This window comes from Oncorhynchus clarkii, chromosome 3 (genome assembly GCF_045791955.1).
Source record: "Oncorhynchus clarkii lewisi isolate Uvic-CL-2024 chromosome 3, UVic_Ocla_1.0, whole genome shotgun sequence".
Taxonomy (NCBI): Eukaryota; Metazoa; Chordata; class Actinopteri; order Salmoniformes; family Salmonidae; genus Oncorhynchus; species Oncorhynchus clarkii.
The window spans coordinates 49,420,692-49,439,642 of NC_092149.1; the positions used below are offsets into that span (position 1 = coordinate 49,420,692).

At 42.5% G+C, this 18,951-nt stretch overlaps 1 protein-coding gene across 3 annotated transcripts in view; it reads right to left on the reverse strand.

Moving 5' to 3' along the window:
* LOC139396562 (TRAF3-interacting protein 1-like) overlaps window positions 1-18,951 on the reverse strand; it is a 37,031-nt gene that overhangs the window by 11,846 nt on the left and 6,234 nt on the right. For 2 of the 3 annotated variants that reach the window (XR_011630790.1, XM_071143529.1), the window contains exons 2-12: window positions 18,082-18,150; window positions 13,163-13,324; window positions 11,400-11,528; window positions 9,758-10,168; window positions 9,572-9,646; window positions 5,256-5,334; window positions 4,853-4,970; window positions 3,973-4,059; window positions 3,565-3,685; window positions 1,859-1,895; window positions 1,407-1,483 (exon numbers count right to left, since the gene is read on the reverse strand). Coding sequence is in view for 2 of the 3 variants with exons in the window: in XM_071143529.1 (XP_070999630.1) it covers window positions 1,407-1,483; window positions 1,859-1,895; window positions 3,565-3,685; window positions 3,973-4,059; window positions 4,853-4,970; window positions 5,256-5,334; window positions 9,572-9,646; window positions 9,758-10,168; window positions 11,400-11,528; window positions 13,163-13,324; window positions 18,082-18,150 (1,365 nt within the window). In the remaining variant the exon portion in view is untranslated. Of the gene's footprint in view, window positions 1-1,406; window positions 1,484-1,858; window positions 1,896-3,564; window positions 3,686-3,972; window positions 4,060-4,852; window positions 4,971-5,129; window positions 5,148-5,255; window positions 5,335-5,483; window positions 5,508-5,812; window positions 5,837-6,509; window positions 6,531-9,571; window positions 9,647-9,757; window positions 10,169-11,399; window positions 11,529-13,162; window positions 13,325-18,081; window positions 18,151-18,951 lie in introns of all 3 variants that reach the window. The other variant, XM_071143528.1, reaches the window with a different exon arrangement.

The following is an 18,951-nucleotide window of genomic DNA, read 5'->3' on the forward strand; positions in this document are numbered from 1 at the left end:
CCAGTCTGATTATTTTGAAATTAAAACTACAAGGGGCGCGCAGTGAAATCTGACCTATTGGGGCGGGTGGGGGAGCCGTCCATCCGAAGGCAAGCTGGGAATGGGGGACTTCATCTGAGTTGCTATGAGCTAAATGCGCCTCGGAGCCGGAACAACGGATGGAGCCTGGCGCACGCCTTGCAGATAGGAGCACTCATTCTCCCCGCTCATCAGCAGCTGGCCAGGGACAGGCGACATCGTTGGGGAAGAGGAATGGGGCCAGGAAAGGGGGGGGGGGGGGGGGGGGGGGGGGGCTAGACAGAGCCTTTTAGCATGAAAAACAGGCAAAAACCCGGCATCCATCAGAGTCGGGTGGTCAGCTGGGCAGGGAGCGGAGGAAGCAGCACGCTTGGGCAGAAAAGACCACCCAAAACAGGCAGCGTCGTACAACCCACACTGCTGGAGCATGAAAAGAGGCCTTCACACCGATTCCCTATCCAAATATTGACTGTGGGAGCCCTCTCTGGCCAATAAACACACTCGGGGGAACAGAAGAGGGGCAGCAATAATGGCGTTACATCAGACTGGAAGACATGTTCAGAGTAATGAAAAATCTATCAACTATGAAATGTGGAGACAACAGTTTATGGTTGAATCACAGGGAGAGGTAGGGCAGAAGGCCAAGGTAGAAAAGTGGGATATAGCATGGCCCCAAAAAAGGAAGATTTTTTTCTGAGGAAGACTTAAATCACACCAGAAAGGAAATGTAGTTAAGTTTAGTAGTTTTAGTCAAATCCACGTTATTGCTTTTGTCTCTTTAAAATGATGCAGCCGATTGAAATCTATTTTCCATTATAATGATCAAATGTATTCATTAGGCATGTGAACTAGACAGAAGAAAATAAAACATACTTTCTCTCAAACTGGTTGTTGAGACATTGAGCTAGATAAGCCTAATTTGGATGCATTTTTTGCAACGCTTTCTGAGGCCAAAAACACTTACAAAACATAAAATGAGAAACAACCACATTAAATTACAACAAGAGGTGGAGATTTTTTTGCTGACTTAATCTTCATTCTCGCTGATGTAATCAACCCGCATGATGCTGTTTTTCTAGCTCCACTGAGGAGATCAAAATGTTCAATGTTTTTTGCAATTTTGCAAACTTTGTCACTCCATTTGCAAGATTCTTTCTTTAGCTAATAGACTGTATGCTATGGGGTTTTGCAACCCACATGCGTAAGATATTGAATGTCGAGAAATAGCGGTGTGTGTACGCTCCGTGAGAGGTAGTAAAATGTCTAGAATTGAGTCACGGGAGAGGAATGAGAGAGCCAAATACTTGGAACACAGTCGTTCGTTATGCTGTCATTGCATTGCCCTCTAGTGGAGATCAAGATCACTACATCTGTAGGACACATTTTACCTGGTCTTGGAACTTTGGAGATGATGGTGATGTTTCAAAGTCTTTCTTGGTTTCAAGGATTTTTTTCACCAGCCCACCTGGGGATGAAAAAATTTTCATTTGTTTTTTCAAAATGTTGGCCATGTTTAACCATCCTTAAAGTGGCAATCTGAGGTTCAAATAAGTGGGTAACCCTCCACTGTTTTGGTAAATAGCTGAGGAATGGGGCTTGAGAAATGTGACCACTCAAATTCATTGACAGAGGTAAAGATGCAAGGACTGACCATTCATGAGATCAAACTTGCAGTTTATTTATATGTTATATTTTTCAGGAATCAAATCGGTATATCATTAATATAAAAGTCTGAAAATGGATATAAACAACTGCAGACTGCTCCTTAAGATACAAACCCTGACCAAAGGTCTGCAATTTGTACTAGAATTATAAGCACCTACAGGATAGGATTGCTCACCATGATTCTCATCGCCTTGGAGATCCACTGGTGGCTCCTGTGGAAGGACCAAATCGTGAAGAAACCATAAGAAAGACGCTGAATGAACAACACTGCTGCTGCCTTCTCTTGAACAGATACAGTGCAGTATATGCTTGTGGGAACAGCGCAACCAAATGCAACCTGAATAACCTACAGTGCAGTCGGACAGTATTCAGACCCCTTTCCTTTTTACACATTTTGTTATGTTACAGCCTTATTCTAAAATGGATTAAATAAAACAAAATTCCTCATCAATCTACACGCAATACCCCATAATGACAAAGAAAAAACAATTTAGAAATTTGTGCAAATGCATAAAAAAATAAAAAAATACAAATACCATAAGTATTCAGACCCTTTGCTATGAGACCCGAAATTGAGCTCAGGTGCATCCTGTTTCCATTGATCATCCTTGAGATGCTTCTACAACTTGATTGGAGTCCACCTGTGGTAAATTCAATTGATTGGATTTGGAAAGGCACACACCTGTCTATATAAGGTCCCACAGTTGACAGTGCATGTCAGAGCAAAAACCAAGCCATGAGGTTGAAGGAATTGTCCGTAGAGCTCCAAGACAGATTGTGTTGAGGCACAGATCTGGGGAAGTGTACCAAAATATTTCTGCAGCATTGAAGGTCCCCAAGAACACAGTGGCCTCAATCACTCTTAAAATGGAAGTTTGGAACCACCAAGACTCTTCCTAGAGCTGGCTGGCCGGCCAAACTGAGCAATTGAGGGGAGAAGGGCCTTGGTCAGGGAGGTGAACAAAAACCCAATGGCCACTCTGACAGAGCTCCAGAGTTCCTCTGTGGACATGGGAGACCTTTCCAGAAAAACAACCATCTCTGCAGCACTCCACCAATCAGTCCTTTATGGTAGTGGCCAGATGGAAGCCACTCCTCAGTAAAAGGCACAGCCCACTTGGAGTTTGCCAAAAGGCACCTGCAGATTCTCTGGTCTGATGAAACCAAGATTGAACTCTGGCTTGAATGCCAAGCGTCACGTCTGGAGGAAAACTGGCACCATTCCTACGGAAGCATGGTGGTGGCAGCATCTGTGGGGGATGTTTTTCAGCAGCAGGGACTGGGAGACTAGTCAGGATCGAGGGAGAAATGAACGGAGTAAAGTACAGAGAGATCCTTGATGAAAACCTGCTCCAGAGCGCCCAGGACCTCAGACTGGGGCGAAGGATCACCTTCAAACAGGAAAATGACCCTAAGCACACAGCCAAGACAACGCAGGAGTGGCTTCGGGACAAGTCTCTGAATGTCCTTGAGTGGCCCAGCCAGAGCCCGGACTTGAACCCGATCGAACATCTCTGGAGAGACCTGAAAATATCTGTGCAGCAACGCCCCCATCCAACCTGACAGAGCTTGAGAGGATCTGCAGAGAAGACTGGTAGAAACTCCCCAAATGCACGTGTGCCAAGCTTGTAGCGTCATACCCATGAAGACTTGATGCTGTAATCGCTGCCGAAGGGTGCTTCAACAAAAGTACTGAGTAAATGTGATAGTTTTACATTACTTATAAATTAGCAACAAATTCTAAAAACCTGTTTGGATTTGTCATTATGGGGTAAAAACTATTTAATCAATTTTAGAATAAGGCTGTAGCGTAACAAAATGTGGAAAAAGTTAAGAGGACTGAATACTTTCCGAAGGTACTGTACGTATGTGCTCTCTCACCATCTCGGGCATGTCGGGGGGAAGAGGGGCGGCCTCCAACACCACAAACTGTTCATCTTCATCCTCAGAAAGCTTCTTCCCCTCCGTGATGACGGCCGCCGGGGGCTTGGCACTGGTCAGCCTTACACACACATACACACAATTTAGAGGAAGGAGGCTATGGAGCAAAGTACAACATTTTCTCAGCCTGGTTCCGTAGGTAAACACTGTGGAACGTAAGCAGATAGAAATGTCACAAATAGAGCTGATGTGACTCCTAAATCTACATGTCAGAGAGGCATGTTTGTTCTACGTCATATATTTAGAAAAGCTACTAAATGCTGTGCACTGCTAAATACAGAGCTTCTATGCTGACTACTGTATAATTCATAGTGGCACAGGAAGTAAAAAGGTATGAGGGGAAGTCACCTTTCAGCTGGGGTCACGTCAGTGTAGCTCTCCTGCCTCTTGACCCGAGGAGGGGCGGGTCGGGCGCTGCTGGGCCGAGGTATCCTCCTGTTGGGGAGATAAGACGGTCCACACTAATGATCAGCCAGCCAGTAAAGCAACTCTTTCACCAATAGCCTCATTTACAGTGCTTCTCAAAACTGATCCCGGGGACCCGCTATGTACGCTATATTCTTCACCAATTGATTACCAATAATTAGTCATCTGTTTGGATGGTTAAAGACAACCATTTAACCAAGAGACACTGAGAATCATATCTTCAAATCATATCTTCAAATAATCACAAATATTCAAAGACCAGTAGACAGGAACAGGACAGGGTACAAAGTTACTGTATTTAGTTGGAATAATAAAATAAAATAGACCAGAGTCTAATGGCTGTATTTGGTTGTAGTGAGAACCCGAACATACAGAGGTTCCCAGGACTAGAGTTGAGAAACCCTGCTGCTCTACTGGCCCTCAACAGTCGACAACACTCACTCCCATTCAGTCAGTCAGTTATTCCACCATGGGACAGTCACGCGTTTGACGTTACACTGAGAAAATGATAAGTGGGGACTAGCGGAGCAATTTGTTGTTGATCAAGGAGAAAGTGGAGGATTTGCGTCTGTGAATGGAGAGCTGTAGCATGCAAACGCACATTGCTGCATGTTACACAACTTTTTCGGGCACACAGAGGAAATGGGCAGAAAGACAGTTCAAAGTTGTGAGGTTACGGGAGAGACCGTTTCCATTGTTGCTGAATGTGCAAATCGAGCAGTGCCCTCAAACCCTGCTAATTTGCTTAGTAAGCTGTCGACACACACACACACACACACACACACACACACACAGTACAGACCTGTGGGCCATGTGGGCTGGCACTGCGTCTGTGGCATCTCCGTTCTCCAGGGGAACCGGCCTCTGTGCCAACGGAGTGTCTCCATCTACAACATGATGCTGACATGAGAACACCCCTTCTAACACGTTTTATTGGAACAGCCGATGAACTTGATGGCAAGAACTAGAAATACTGACGGCTAGGGCTTTTAGAACAGAGACGTATAGAAATGTCCACCTGGACTACTAAATGGGGAAAAAAACTCCAGCACCGTTGGTGCAGTGAGAAAAATACTCACCTTCACTGTCAAACTCTTCTGGAAAAGAGGAAACAGAACAATTATTTGTATCTATTCATATTATGGTGTAAAAAGAAGAATGACTTTAGCGAAAGGCCGGAAGGGTTGAGGGGTGCTTGGGGTTACCTTGTTGGGCTCCTGCTTTGGGCCAGCGCCTCTGCCCCTTGGCAGATGAAGGTCGAGGTATTCTGGCTGGACTGTCAGACTGAGGAGATGGGAGGGGAAGATGACTGGGTAAGTGTGTCCCATTTCAGATGGAGAGCATGCGTACACACTTATAAACATACACACATGCAGGGCCATTCGTAGGAAAAGGAGGACACAGGCAGCCACTCTTTAAAAATAAGAGGTTACCTGCTTGTATGTGACTTCCGCTGTCTACAAACAGAGAAAGACAGCGTTGAGTAAATATCTGAATGCAGACCTATGTCCAAACCTTCCACCGAGGGGGGCTACAAAGCAAGTAAAACAGTAGGAAAACCACGCTGCTATGATTATTATAATTTTTTCCTAGAGCATGGAATGACAAGTTATGCTAAGACAGCCAAACAAACTACTGAAGATGCTCACAGCGCTATGTTAAAGTAGGTGAACCTATATCCGGCAGCCATGCTGCACTAGCGAGTTCTACACAGTTCTGAATCTGCTAAATAGCTCTAGCGATAGAGGCAAAGGAAGAATACCTCTTCAGATGCATCTTCAATAGGCTTCGGTGGATAATTCCAGCGGTAGCACAGAAGCACAGAATGAACCATTATCACACTAATAGCAGCATAGAAATAGACTATATTAGCCAGTCTAATATGTTATATTGGCCCACTTTTCTATTTCTATGGATGGCACCCTAGTCCTAACCTATGACCATGTGGTACTACATGGGTTCCATCTGAGCTAAGTTAAAAAATCTGTGCCACACAACTAAAGCATATTCAACATCAGCTCATGGACGTAGCAGTAGCCTATATCCGTCTCAGAAACAACAGCAGTGTTATGACCACCTAAAATATGTGCCATGGTTCGTCTTACCAAGTATAAATTAAGTTTCTATTTTTTTTTAATAGCAAATATAGGCTAGCATAGACAAATAATGATGAAATTCTACTGAAATGCTGGAGTTGAAAACGGAAGATAAAGCAATAGACTGGAAACTCTCACAAACCAAGCGTGTGCTAAATATAACTAATCTCTCAATTAATGCAGAGCGCTGCAGATGACAGCTGTCTTGGTCAAAGTTGCAGAAAAAAACCTGAATGTGTTCTATCCTAGCAACAAGCAAGGAGTAAGAGCCCTTGAAGTGAAATGAAGCGAGCGAGCAAATTAGCATCTATGCTAACACAAATGCATTCAGCGCAACTACATTACTATTAGGCATGTAGCTACCTCCTGTTCATCATCTTCAGCCTTGGGGTTGAAGGTGAGAGTACAAATGCATTAAGGCCATGACACACACACGGTGATGGGGCAAGATTATAAATGGGAGCATAAACAAGGAATTGACATAAGGGTCGTTGCTAAGGCCAAAACAAAAGTGAACAAATTATTATTCTAAAATGAAAGTAAAAACATATAGTTGCAATAAACTATGTCTAAACAATTCAAAGTGTTGTGGCCACCTTTGATTGAATTTTTTGAATCAAACTTAATTAACCATTTCATTCATTGAATTTGTCCTTAGTTTACTTGCGTATTAAGCCGTTGCTTGCCTCATGCTTCATTTTTACATTTAGTTTAAAACACCTTTTATTCCCCCTTTATCGATTGGCGTCACTCCATAGGACATTATATCACACCGATGAACAATATACAACAGGCAGTCAAATTAACTGAAAGGTCGCTAGTTCGAATCCCTGAGCCGACTTGGTGAACAAGCTGCTTGAGCAAGGCACTTAACCCCAATTGCTCCTGTAAGTCACTCTGGATGAGATAATAAATGACTCAAATGTATAAAAATATATATATATCAAAAAATGGACTCCTGTATAGTTATTTCATGTCATCACTACTATATGTCATCACTACCTCAGGGTCAGGAATGGGTAATTTGCACACCTAGTGCCTTCCGTGGATGTGGTAGCCGTTTCTTAGGCTCCCTACCCAGAATCAAACCCTGTTTCCCCGTTACACGTGGTCACCATTGTACGCACAGAAAGTACCATTGAAAGCTGACAGGGCAGACATTTGAATTACATGTCAGTACGTCACCAGTCGAGGCTATAAACTCACCAAAAGCGTCTGTGGTGCCTGAGAGTAGCCAACATTAATTTTGGGTCTGATCCATGCGCACCGAGGGGGAGGCCCTGACAGCTGATGCAGTGGGAGCCATAGGAGCCGAGGCACGGCTTGATAGGTGTTCCGTTTGAGGGTTTTTGGAGTATTCCGTACAATGGAGCCAATGACAGGGTTTGAAAAACACAACGTATCTCTGATGTTGGCGGGTAATAGGGTGACCCCCGTTCCAGGCATCACTGCACTGGCGTCGGAGAACCATCACCGGAAAACCATCGGAGGAAAACTGAGACACTCAGAGTAAGACCGACTGGGGCGTATAGGAGGCAGGGTGAATAGTCTTCAAAAAGAGGCTCTGCCAATGGGGGCCCTCCCAGGGGTACTACATATGCCAATCGGTCAGTGGGAGTGAAAATGATTTGACAGAGAGGGATCAAGAGGATGGATGGTCTTATGCAGGGAGTGAAAACCAGGACTTTGAGGCACCACAGCCATTCCCTAATATGGGCCTGCACCATCACTAGGGCCAGGTAAAATAACCAGACCCTGCCCAGACGGCATAGAGAGACAGAGGTTGCCTGAGCAAAGGTCACCTGCAGGGTGTGAGAAACCAGACGTGGGAGAATGAAAATGTAAATATTGCACTCAGAACCACTTAAAATGATCAACATTTATACAGGATAAGTCTAATACAAATAGGTGTTATTTGATGAGAAATACATCTCAAAAAGGCAATTACAGAAGCTTATTAATAGGTTATGTCCCCCAGGGTGACAGCTATTTCCTCTGGTGTGTCACCATCTTCAAGTCACACCAAGGGAAAAAAGTTGTCACGCCTGTGGAAATCTCAGGCTGGATTGGCTTTATTGTTAACAGTAAGCTTACCATTTGATTTCACCACATATATTTTCATTGCTATTTATACTTAGAATTAATTATTATTTTAAATTATATATTCAAAAGACGTCACACCAAAGGACTAAGGAATTGACCCCTTTTATGGTAATGGCAGAAAAGTGCAATATTTTGTTAAATATTTTTGATAAAGCTCACAATCTGTCCAGAACACGTGCTCCAGCAATGTCTTCCGTTCTTTCTCATTGTACGAGAACCCTCCCCCGTGCAATGGTGACCAAATGCTGGGTCGTTCTTTAATCAGAAAAATGTGTCACACCATGTGGACATAGATTTTGAGATCAAAATGTAATCAATCAGAACTATTTTGAAATATCATGGACTTTGGGACTACGGTTTCCGGAAATAGACTTACACTCCATGACCAAAAGTATGTGGACTCCTGCATGTCGAACATCTCATTCCAAAATCATGGGCTTTAATATGGTGTTGGTCCCAAACGTGTCACAATTTTAACCAATTTATATTTGAAATTTAAAAAATGTAATAAAATTCTAAAGGGCGTCACGTCAGGAGGCCAAAGTTCATGTTCACTTGACTGAAAATATAAATGAGCTATTTACACACAGAAGTGCCATATTTCCTTTCACCTACACATAGTGGAGGAATCAGAAAGATAAGTACAGGAATCTCTTTTATTTGGGTCGTCATTAGTAAAAAAGTTCTCATAGCTGGGATAACTTGCCCGACTGCCATAAATGGCATAAATTGTGTCTTTCACTTAAACAATGGTGAGGAATCGGAAAGATCAGTTTTAGGCTACTATAATTCTTTGTAGTTTGGTTGTTTTCACTTTTATTTATTTTTTATCACCTGCCCAATGGGGCAACCTCAGAGCATGCTCAACTTGCAGGAATGCTTAGTTCACTTGCCCCAGGTAATAAGGTGAACCCTTAAAATCAATCCCTTATCAACACTCTTCTACATACTGCAAGTCTTAACCTTAATATCCTCCATTAATATAATGAAAAATCAGACATTTTTAAATGTCATGGGTTGACATCACACATTCATATGCTATTGCAACTGCCAAACTGTAAAAACGTTATTTATGTTGTTGTGTTTTGCTCGTCTTCAATGGGACTTGTTGCTATGTACTGTACGATGTTAAAGAATGACCAGTCACTTTCATAATGTACTGATTACATTCATTTCCCAAACTAGACTTAACATGAACATGTAGCAAAAATACAACCATGGAAAGGACTGGCATGAGAAATGTAGGCATTGGTTGAATATGACTGACAATAGTAGATACTGCTCATTGGAGAGAAAGTGGGTTGGAGTCATTTAAAGCTTACCGCTGGTTCAGGTTTGGCAGTTTTACTGGGCTCCTCTTGATGTGGTCTGTGTTTTGTGTCCTCTGACACTCTGGCCTACACACACACACACACACACACCTCAGGATCTCATAGAAGCATTGTTGCGGCCACTGTTATATTGAGGACCATTTGGCACAAAGCCACAGAATGACAGACATACTCTACCTTTTTGTCACCCTTCTCTGGCACTTTGGTTTTCTCCTCCCCCTGTTTGTGTCGGAGCTCTCTCTCCTTCTCTCGCCGTTTATCCCGGTCTAAATCTTTCTCCTTATCCCTCTCTCGATCTCTCCCTCTGTGCGACTCCTTGTCTTTGCTCTTTTCCCTGTCTCTGTCCCTCTCACTCTCCTTGACTCGTTCTCGGTCTTTATCTCTTTCATTGTCTTTGTCCCACTCTCGGTCGCGGCTCTTGTCCTTGCCACGGTCTTTGGTACGGTCTCGATCGCGGCTCTTTTTTGACCTTTCTCTCTCGCGGTGGCGCTCCTTTTCCTTGTCGCCCCGTCTGCCCTCTTGCTCTTTGGGCAGGTCTGGGTCCTTCTGCTCCCAACCCCCGGCGCTGTGCTCTCGGATCGCCTTCTCCTGGAGAAACACACACATATATAGAAAAGCATATACACACACACACACACACACACACACACACACACAAAAGCGTACATACACACAGATACATTAATGTGACCATAGGGACACCCTCAAAACACAGTGGCACCAGGCAAACATTAGCCCTGTATGACAAACCTTTACGTTAGAGGTTGAAGTTACATACAGAACAATAATTGAATTTTTTTTTTTTTTTAATGATGGTGACTGATTTCTAGAATTTCACTAAGCTAATGTACACTCCCCTACGTACAGTGAAGGTAAAATGTTACATGTGGCTCTCTCTACACGCCAGCATTTTGGATTTGAGATCAAACGTTTCATATGAGGCAACAGTACAGAATGTCACCTTTTATTTGAGGTTATTTTCACGAAAGTGCTTTGTCATAAGTGTTTGGACAAATTCACTTAAAGTGTATTTGGTCCCAAATTCCTAGCACCCAGTACATCAAGCTTGTGACTACTAACTCGTTGGATGGATTTGCAGTTTGTTTTATGTTTTGCCCAATAGTAACTGAATGGTGAATGATGACTGGAGTAACTTTCTTTAAGTGAGTAGATAAGAGGTTTCTGAACACTTCTAAAATAATCCTGATAATGCCATGATTAAGAAAAACCATGAATAATGATGAGTGAGATACCATTCAGAGGCTACAATAAAACATTATTACCAATGAAATGGGGAGTCAAGCGTTTTTTGTGGGGTATGATCATCATTATTCAAAACAACCAAAACAAACTGGAAATGCATCCAACGAGTTCGTAGTCACAAGCTTGATGTAGTCATTGCGTGCTATGAATATGGGACCAAACACTACACTTTTGACTACTTTAATACACAAGTGAATTTGTCCAAATACCTATGACCTCTTCAAATGGAGGGGACTATATACATGAAGTGCTTTCATTTCTAAAACAGTAACACCGATATCTATGGAAATACTTAAATCCAAAATGATGGAGTAGAGAGCAAAAAATAAAATCTTTGCTTCACTGTCCCAATAAAGTCTGATATCTGATATCCTGTCCAGTCTGAATTGTGTGTGTCTGGGCCGTATTCGTAAAGCATCTCAGAGTAGTATCGCTTATCTAGGACCAGTTTAGCCTTTGAGATCATAATTAATAAGATTATATGGACAGGTTGGGACCTGATACTATATCAGCATTTCACTTCGAGAGGCTTTGTGGATGGAGCCCCTGGTCTCACCACTTGGTCTCGTTGGCGCTCTCGTCCCTCCCTGTTCTCCTTGTCCTGGGACCGGGAGGAGCTGGCCTTCCCCTTGGGGTCCAGCTTGTCCCCGGCCAGCACCCGCTTCACCGCCTCCTCACTGGACAGCTGGGGACGACATGACACAGGGGACAGATGTGATTGTCAACTCACTTTCAAATCAATTTATCACATGCGCCAAATACAACAGGTGTAGACGATACCGTGAAATTCTTGCTTACGAGCCTTACCCAGTGATGCAGAGTAAAAAAAATTGTAACACAAATTGTAAGCTATATACAGAGATTACCAGTACCAGACCAACATGCGGTATTTGAGGTAGATACAGTATGTACATAAAAGGCATCCACTTCTGCCCTCAGAACAGCCTCAATTCATTGGGGCATGGACTCTACAAGGTGTCGAAAGCGTTCCACACAGATGTTGGCCCATGTTGACTCCAATGCATCATTGCAATTCTTGACACCGGTGAGCCTGGCATCTACTACCATACCCTGTTCAAAGGTTCTTGAATATTTTATCTTGCCCATTCACCCTTTGGATGGCACACATACACAAGCCATGTCTCAAGTCTTAAAAATCCTTCTTTAACCTGTCTCCTCCACCTTCATCTACACAGATTGAAGTGGATATAACAAGTGACATTAATAAGGGATTATAGCTTTCACCTGGTCAGACTGTCATGGAAAGAGGTGTTCCTAATGTTTTGTACACTCAGTGTATTTAGTGTGTATAGACTTGAGTATGCATAGAGTCAGTGCAAGACAGGGTCAACGCAGATAGTCCTTTCTACCATATCTATATCTTTAACTTTGTTCAAAGTAATTCATTGTAGAAGGAGTGCACATCACTATCACACATCAATCTTTGAGTAGAATTACCTGCCCATCTGTGTGTTCATAATGAATTGAATTCATTTTATTAGAAATGTCTAACATAGTTGCCGCAGCCATTCGAGTACAACGATACATCAATTATAGAGGATTAAAAACACAATCAAGTCTAAATGTATTCCCATTGTGGTCCTTGTTATAATTAAATGTTGTGCTAGCTAGCTAGTTTACATGCATGTGAACAGTTGTCATGATGAGACCCTTCGGGAGGCATGGCAAAGATCCCCTGAGCTCGAAGCCCTTTATTCGAACTGGCTGTCTTCAGGGTCCAATTAAAATGTGCTATACTGTAATTGATCCTCTTCAGATTTCACCCACAAGCATCATTAGTGTGTGTAAACATGCATGGCCTCATCTGGAGCATTTGGTTTGTGTGTTGATAGGTGACAGCCACTGAAACATATGCTCATAATGTTTGCAGCAAGAGCTACCTTTTCACTTTTCTTTGCGGCTGTGGCTATGTAAAATATTTTATTTCTTGGCAACTTTGGATGTTGTGGACTGAAGATTGCGCTACAATTGTACACAAACGTGTCTGCAAATTTGGTTGCATGTGTATGACAATCTGGACAGAGTGCGCGTGCACATGCGTCTGTCTGTCTGTCTGTCTGTGAGGGTGTATGTTGTGTAGTTACAGGCGTGCGCATGTGAAACAGATGCCAATGTACAGTTTAGCTTCCTCCACTGTCCCTGTCCCCATACCGTGCTCACCCTCTGCGTCGCAACACACATGACCAACCTCCTTGACAACGTGTGAACCAACTGAGCTATACAAAAGTTACCAATTTGTAACTCCGTTACACATGTACTCCGTTACACATGTACATGGGTCTTTCCAAGTAAACAGACCTTGTTGAGGCAGCACTTGGCGATGGCCTGTAGCAGCTCGTTGGTCCTCTCAGGCTCATGGCCGGCTACAATGCGCGCTGGCTTGACCGAGAGGGGCTCGCCGTTCACCAACATCACCACATCTAGGGCCTTCTGCAGGAACGCTATCTTAGCATCCTTATCCTGCAGGAGAGAGGAAGGATGAGAGGGATTGAAAGAAAGAGTGAGAACAACGACTGTAGGAAGACCGTCTAATGGGAATGTTTTTTCCTCTGAGGTTAGCATAACAAAACTGCTTCGACCTGTTTCTTTGCATCGGTTTTCTTGAGTGGATCCATGTCGAGTACACATGACCACCGGAGAGTTTATGCAGACATGCTTGTGTGAAACCCCTCTTCACCATGTGCACTTGAGGGAATTCTCAACATTGTATAGTTACGTGCCAACGCACAAATGGAACTAAGGGTGTTGCGCTGCACACACCATTCCAAAACGGTGTCCTCATCTGTTATTCATTTCCAGATAAGCACAGTTGAGACCACAACCTAAGCTCCATGCCAACAGTGTAACATTAAGCTGGCCACTAACTTAACGTATAACAAGCTCTAAATCCATTCAGCCCCTGAGCTCTCCAGGCCCTGTATTTCACAACACAGCTGATATTCAGGCCTGAAAGAAAAGAGCGGTGAACGGGCCAGAGCCAAGAGTACAGTCGCACCCCTAAAAACAAAACAATTGTCACAAGAAATTAGCTCCCTGGAATACAGAAAATACCAGAGCCCTGAAGAAAACTGGAAAGACGCTCCACCAAACGAAGTCTTCCGACTAGCTTGGAAAGACAGCACCTTGTAACATCGAAGAGCCCTCACGGCTGCTCGATCATCCTATTATTCCAACCTAATTGAGGAGAATAAGAACAATCCGAAATGTATTTTTTGACACTATCGCAAAGTTAACTAAAATGCAGCGTTCCCCCAAGAGAGGGTGGCTTTCACTTCAGCAGTGATGAATTCACAAACTTCTTCGACGAAAAGATCATGATCATTAGAAAGCAAATTATGGACTCTTTAAATCTGCGTATTTCTCCAAAGCTCAGTTGTCCTGAGTCTGCACATAACTGCCAGGACCTAGGATCAACAGAGACTATCAATTTTCTTAATCCTGTCTCTCTTAACATATTCATGAAAATAGTCATGGCCTCTGACCCTAAAAGCTGCATACTGGACCTTATTCCAACTAAACTACTGAAAGAGCTGCTTCCTGTGCTTGGCCCTCATATGTCGAACGTAAATGACTCCCTATCCTCTGTATGTGTACCTAACTCACTAAAAGTGGCAGTAATAAAGCCTGTCATTAAAAAGCCATACTTTTGACCTTGAAAATGTCAAAAAAAGAACTCCTACTCCTCTCAATTGTTTTTTGAAAAAGCTGTTGGGCAGCAACTCATTGCCTTCCAGAAGACACAATGTATATGAAATGCTTCAGTCTGGTTTTAGACCCCATCATAGCACTGGGACTGCACTCGTGAATGTGGTAAAATACCTTAATGGTGTCAGACCATGGGTCTGCCTGCATCTGTCCCCGTGCTCCAAGACCTTAGTGCTGCTTTTGACACCATCAATCACCACAGAGACTGGAAACCCTAATTGGTCAATACGGACAAGTTCTTGCCTGGTTTAGATCTTATCTGACGGAAAGATATCAGTTTCTCTGTGGATGGTTTGTTCTCTGACAATTCAATTGTAAGTTTCAGTGTTCCTCATGGTTCCGTTTTAAGACCACTATTGTTTTCAATATATATTTTACCTCTTGGTGATGTCATTCGGAAACACAACTTTCACAGCTATACTGACAACACACAGCTCTACATTTCGATGAAACCCCAAAATTGCCTACCCTGGAAGCCTGTGTTGGAGATTATGATTATTTTTTTTAACCTTTATTTAACTAGGCAAGTTAGTTAAGAACAAATTCTTATTTTCAATGACGGTCTAGGAACAGTGGGTTAACTGCCTTGCTCATGGGCAGAACGACAGATTTGTACCTTGTCAGCTCGGGGGTTTGAACTTGCAACCATCCGGTTACTAGTCCAACACTCTAACCACTAGGCTACCCTGCCGCCCCAAATGTCACTTTGTGACATCTGCCCATGTAAAAAGGGCTTTATGAATAAAGGTGATTGATTGATAGGTGTCCCTTTCAGGTGCTGCCAGCCAATTACAGGCTTTGTGTGTGTCCCCTTTCATTATGCATGCTGCTAGGTAAATTTCAACTTTTTAACAGCACCAGGTTTGATTAGAATGAAGCCTTCCCTACACATAGGTGTTCAAAGTCAACCGATACCATGAGACATCCATGTCTTCATAACTGGAAAATTAAAAAATGGTTGAGGGTTATATAATGTAAAAACTTAAACCATTTTATAATTTATTGTTTAGTAAAATCGTTAATTTATCCTTAAAAAGTGCATCAACTCTGTCTTCATATTCACATATGTTGCAGCTTAGACCCTATTTGACCCTATCGGAGGTTGTGTTGTGCCTGCCATCGATCGAGACAACATGATCTTGAATACAGGGTGGGTGTCATGTTTTGGCTGATAAATGTACCGAAATGGGATTGAAATGTAAACTTTCAAATGGTATCACAAAGACTGTTGGAGGTCCATGAATCAGAGCATGTTGACTTGAAATGGGAATATCAGTAGTTTGAATTATACTGTCAATCCCCAATAGGAAACCTATTGAAGTCTATTGAAGTAGACCGTCATTGTATATAAGAATTTGTATATAAGAATTTGTTCTTAACTGACTTGCCTAGTTAAAAAAAAAATGTATTATAGATTTTTAGATATTTGAACATGCATGACCATTTAATTAATTTGACATTTCGACGGTGGGTGGACTGGCGGCAATCTTTGCGGTAGTAATTAGAAGTTACAATTTCTATTCAATTTACAGTACCAGTCAAATGTTTGGACACACCTACTCATTCAAGAGTTTTTCTTTTTAAACTATTTTAAATTAAACTTTCATGAAAATTTGCATGTGAAAATCATAACTGGTAGATTGGAAGAAATGGTAAGATACATTGGCATTCCACATGAGAAAGGTTGCCGACTACTCGTGTAGCCCATTACTGGTAATTTCAGGAGAGTAATGGCAGAAACTGTGAAAGCTAGCACGAGTGGGAGGAGAATAGCTGGGTCAGGTTAAGTTTTTTTTCTTCTTGTTATCTAGATCTCTGGCGCCCTAGAGGCATTTGTCTTATTTCATCAAAACGTAAGCTAAAAGCATATTGTTGATTTTATTTAAACACATAGGGTAAATAGACGTTTGTTTTTTTTTAATACCAAATCAGTTGACCAACATATTGTTTTGGTTGGGGACAGCCCTACCTTGTTCCCTCTCTGGGTTTCTATTCTCCTCTACTGTTCTTAGGCCAGACTCTCATACTGACCTAAGGCCAGTTGGAGAGAAAAGCGCCTGAAAACTGATCTCGACACAGGTTGCGTGTCTGTAATTATGTGGGTGAGTATGGGTTTACTCTTCTAAATTGTATGTGCCAGCTCCAAAAATTACAAGTGGTCTCTCAAACTGATCTAAGGTCAGTTAGGAGGACAGACGAGGCCACCCTATGGGTTTACAGTCTCCTGCCCTATTGGGTGAGAAGATGGTTGCCTCGCTAAGAATCTGACCCTGATACTGATCCCAGGTCAGTCAGTGGTGTGATAACACAGCAGTGTGACGTTACACCACCTCTGATACGGCCTGAGTCACAGCCCACTCTAGTACTGAGAGTTTTAGGTTATATAACTACGAGAAAAAAGAAGAAACCTGTACACTGCTCGATAGTATCACTGCTCTTTAATAAGCTTTACGTGTCGGCCTCACGGCCTTCCTCAGAGAATTGAGGCCGATACGTAAAGCTTATTAAAGAGCAGTGAAACTATCAAGAGCAGTGTGCGGGTTTCAACATTTCTCTCATTTTATTCAACTGTTACCATGCAGCTGCAAAAAAAGATAGCTCAGACGTGCGAGTGCATTTTTGACTTACAGGTTATATAACTACACAAGCCGTTTTGGGTTACACTAATCATGTCATGTAATGGCTGGATGCTTTTCCACACCCAGGCAGGGTGCTGGAAGTGATGCACACACACATAAGTATGGGCAGAAGCACACTTCAGTGAGATGATATCTATCCACTTAGTGTTAAAAAGGCCCCGGCTAATCAGAGCAATCACTGTATGAAACAGGCCTAAAGGTTTCTACATGCGTCGGTTTGGCTGGCACATAGTCAAACTCAGCTAGCCGAACGAGTCTGCTCGCACACTTAAAGAAGACCTTTGCTTGATGATGAAAATGAAAATGAAAGCAGCAATAGCACTGTTTGTCCATTTTGAGACGCCGTAGCCAGTACACACTTCCTCAAATAAGTCAGAATTAATGTAAGATAAGACAGATCCTTTGAGTTGACGTTTTTGCATTGGAGATCTAACTAAGATGTTTGATGTAGTATTTCCCAAGTAATTATTTTTCTTCATGTAAACGGGTCATCTATTGTTGAATGACAACCAACACTTCATTGAACAATTCCTACTGTTGACCAATGAAGGGGCTTAGACTTCGACTCCGAAATTGTTGTGAGCACGACCACCTGAAGACCAAAACATCACAATCCAAAGACCAAAACATCACAATTTTGGCATAATATATGAACGAACTGTTCTAGTTGGGAAGCACGCGGACACCTTAAGAGTTAGGCTATGTATCATTTATTTTATAATGACTAATGACAATTACTCATTAGATCTGTCACAGTGCAGTATAACAATTAGGCCAAAGCAACAAATTCATAGGCAGGGGGCCTTCAAGATTTCAGTCTGTTCTGGTGTTTCACAAATTCCTCCAAGTGATCAAATGGAGAAAATGTCTTACCTTGACATTGTCTGACTTCATCTCAGTCTCTGCATAGAGTCCCTTCATGAAGCCAGTGGTCCGGATCACCTATAGGAGAAAAGGTTAGGATACATTGCCAAATGAGTCAGCGGTTAGCCACTATATGGTTGTAATTATCAATGCAGTACAGCATGACTGATTTTAAGCCGTTCATTTTGAGCATATTTTTTGTGGAGGGAAAACCAAATAAATAGTCAGTTAAGTTATATTCAATACACGTATGCTAAATTCAGTGGTCAGTAACTAACCCTTTGCTAAGCCCCAGCCCCCTTGTTTACTGTTGCAACCTCTGACATTTCCACAGGAAGCTCAATTTCCCATTCAACCACTGGAACAATCCCCTCACAATGATCTCAAACTGTGTTTCTATTAAACACAAATGACCCCTTGCTAATCAGGAAACTCCTGGGTATGATGTGGTGGGCTGTCATTACATTGGGGAAGGTGCATGAAGACGGAAGAATTCTGAGATGGCATTGTTTTTGAACACTACCCACAGAGATCTTAAACTACGGCTCACAACATGGCTCAATGTGCCAGTAAATCAGCACAATCGGCGTTTCTTCAAATTGCCGCCGTCTTGGAGCTAGAGTAATGGAGAGCAATGAACATTGCTTAAAAAAATAAAGGGAACACTTAAACAACACAATGTAACTCCAAGTCAATCACACTTCTGTGAAATCAAACTGTCCACTTAGGAAGCAACACTGATTGACAATAAATTTCCCATGCTGTTGTGCAAATGGAATAGACAACAGGTGGAAATTATAGGCATTTAGCAAGACACCCCCAATAAAGGAGTGGTTCTGCAGGTGGCAACCACAGATCACTTCTCAGTTCCTATGCTTC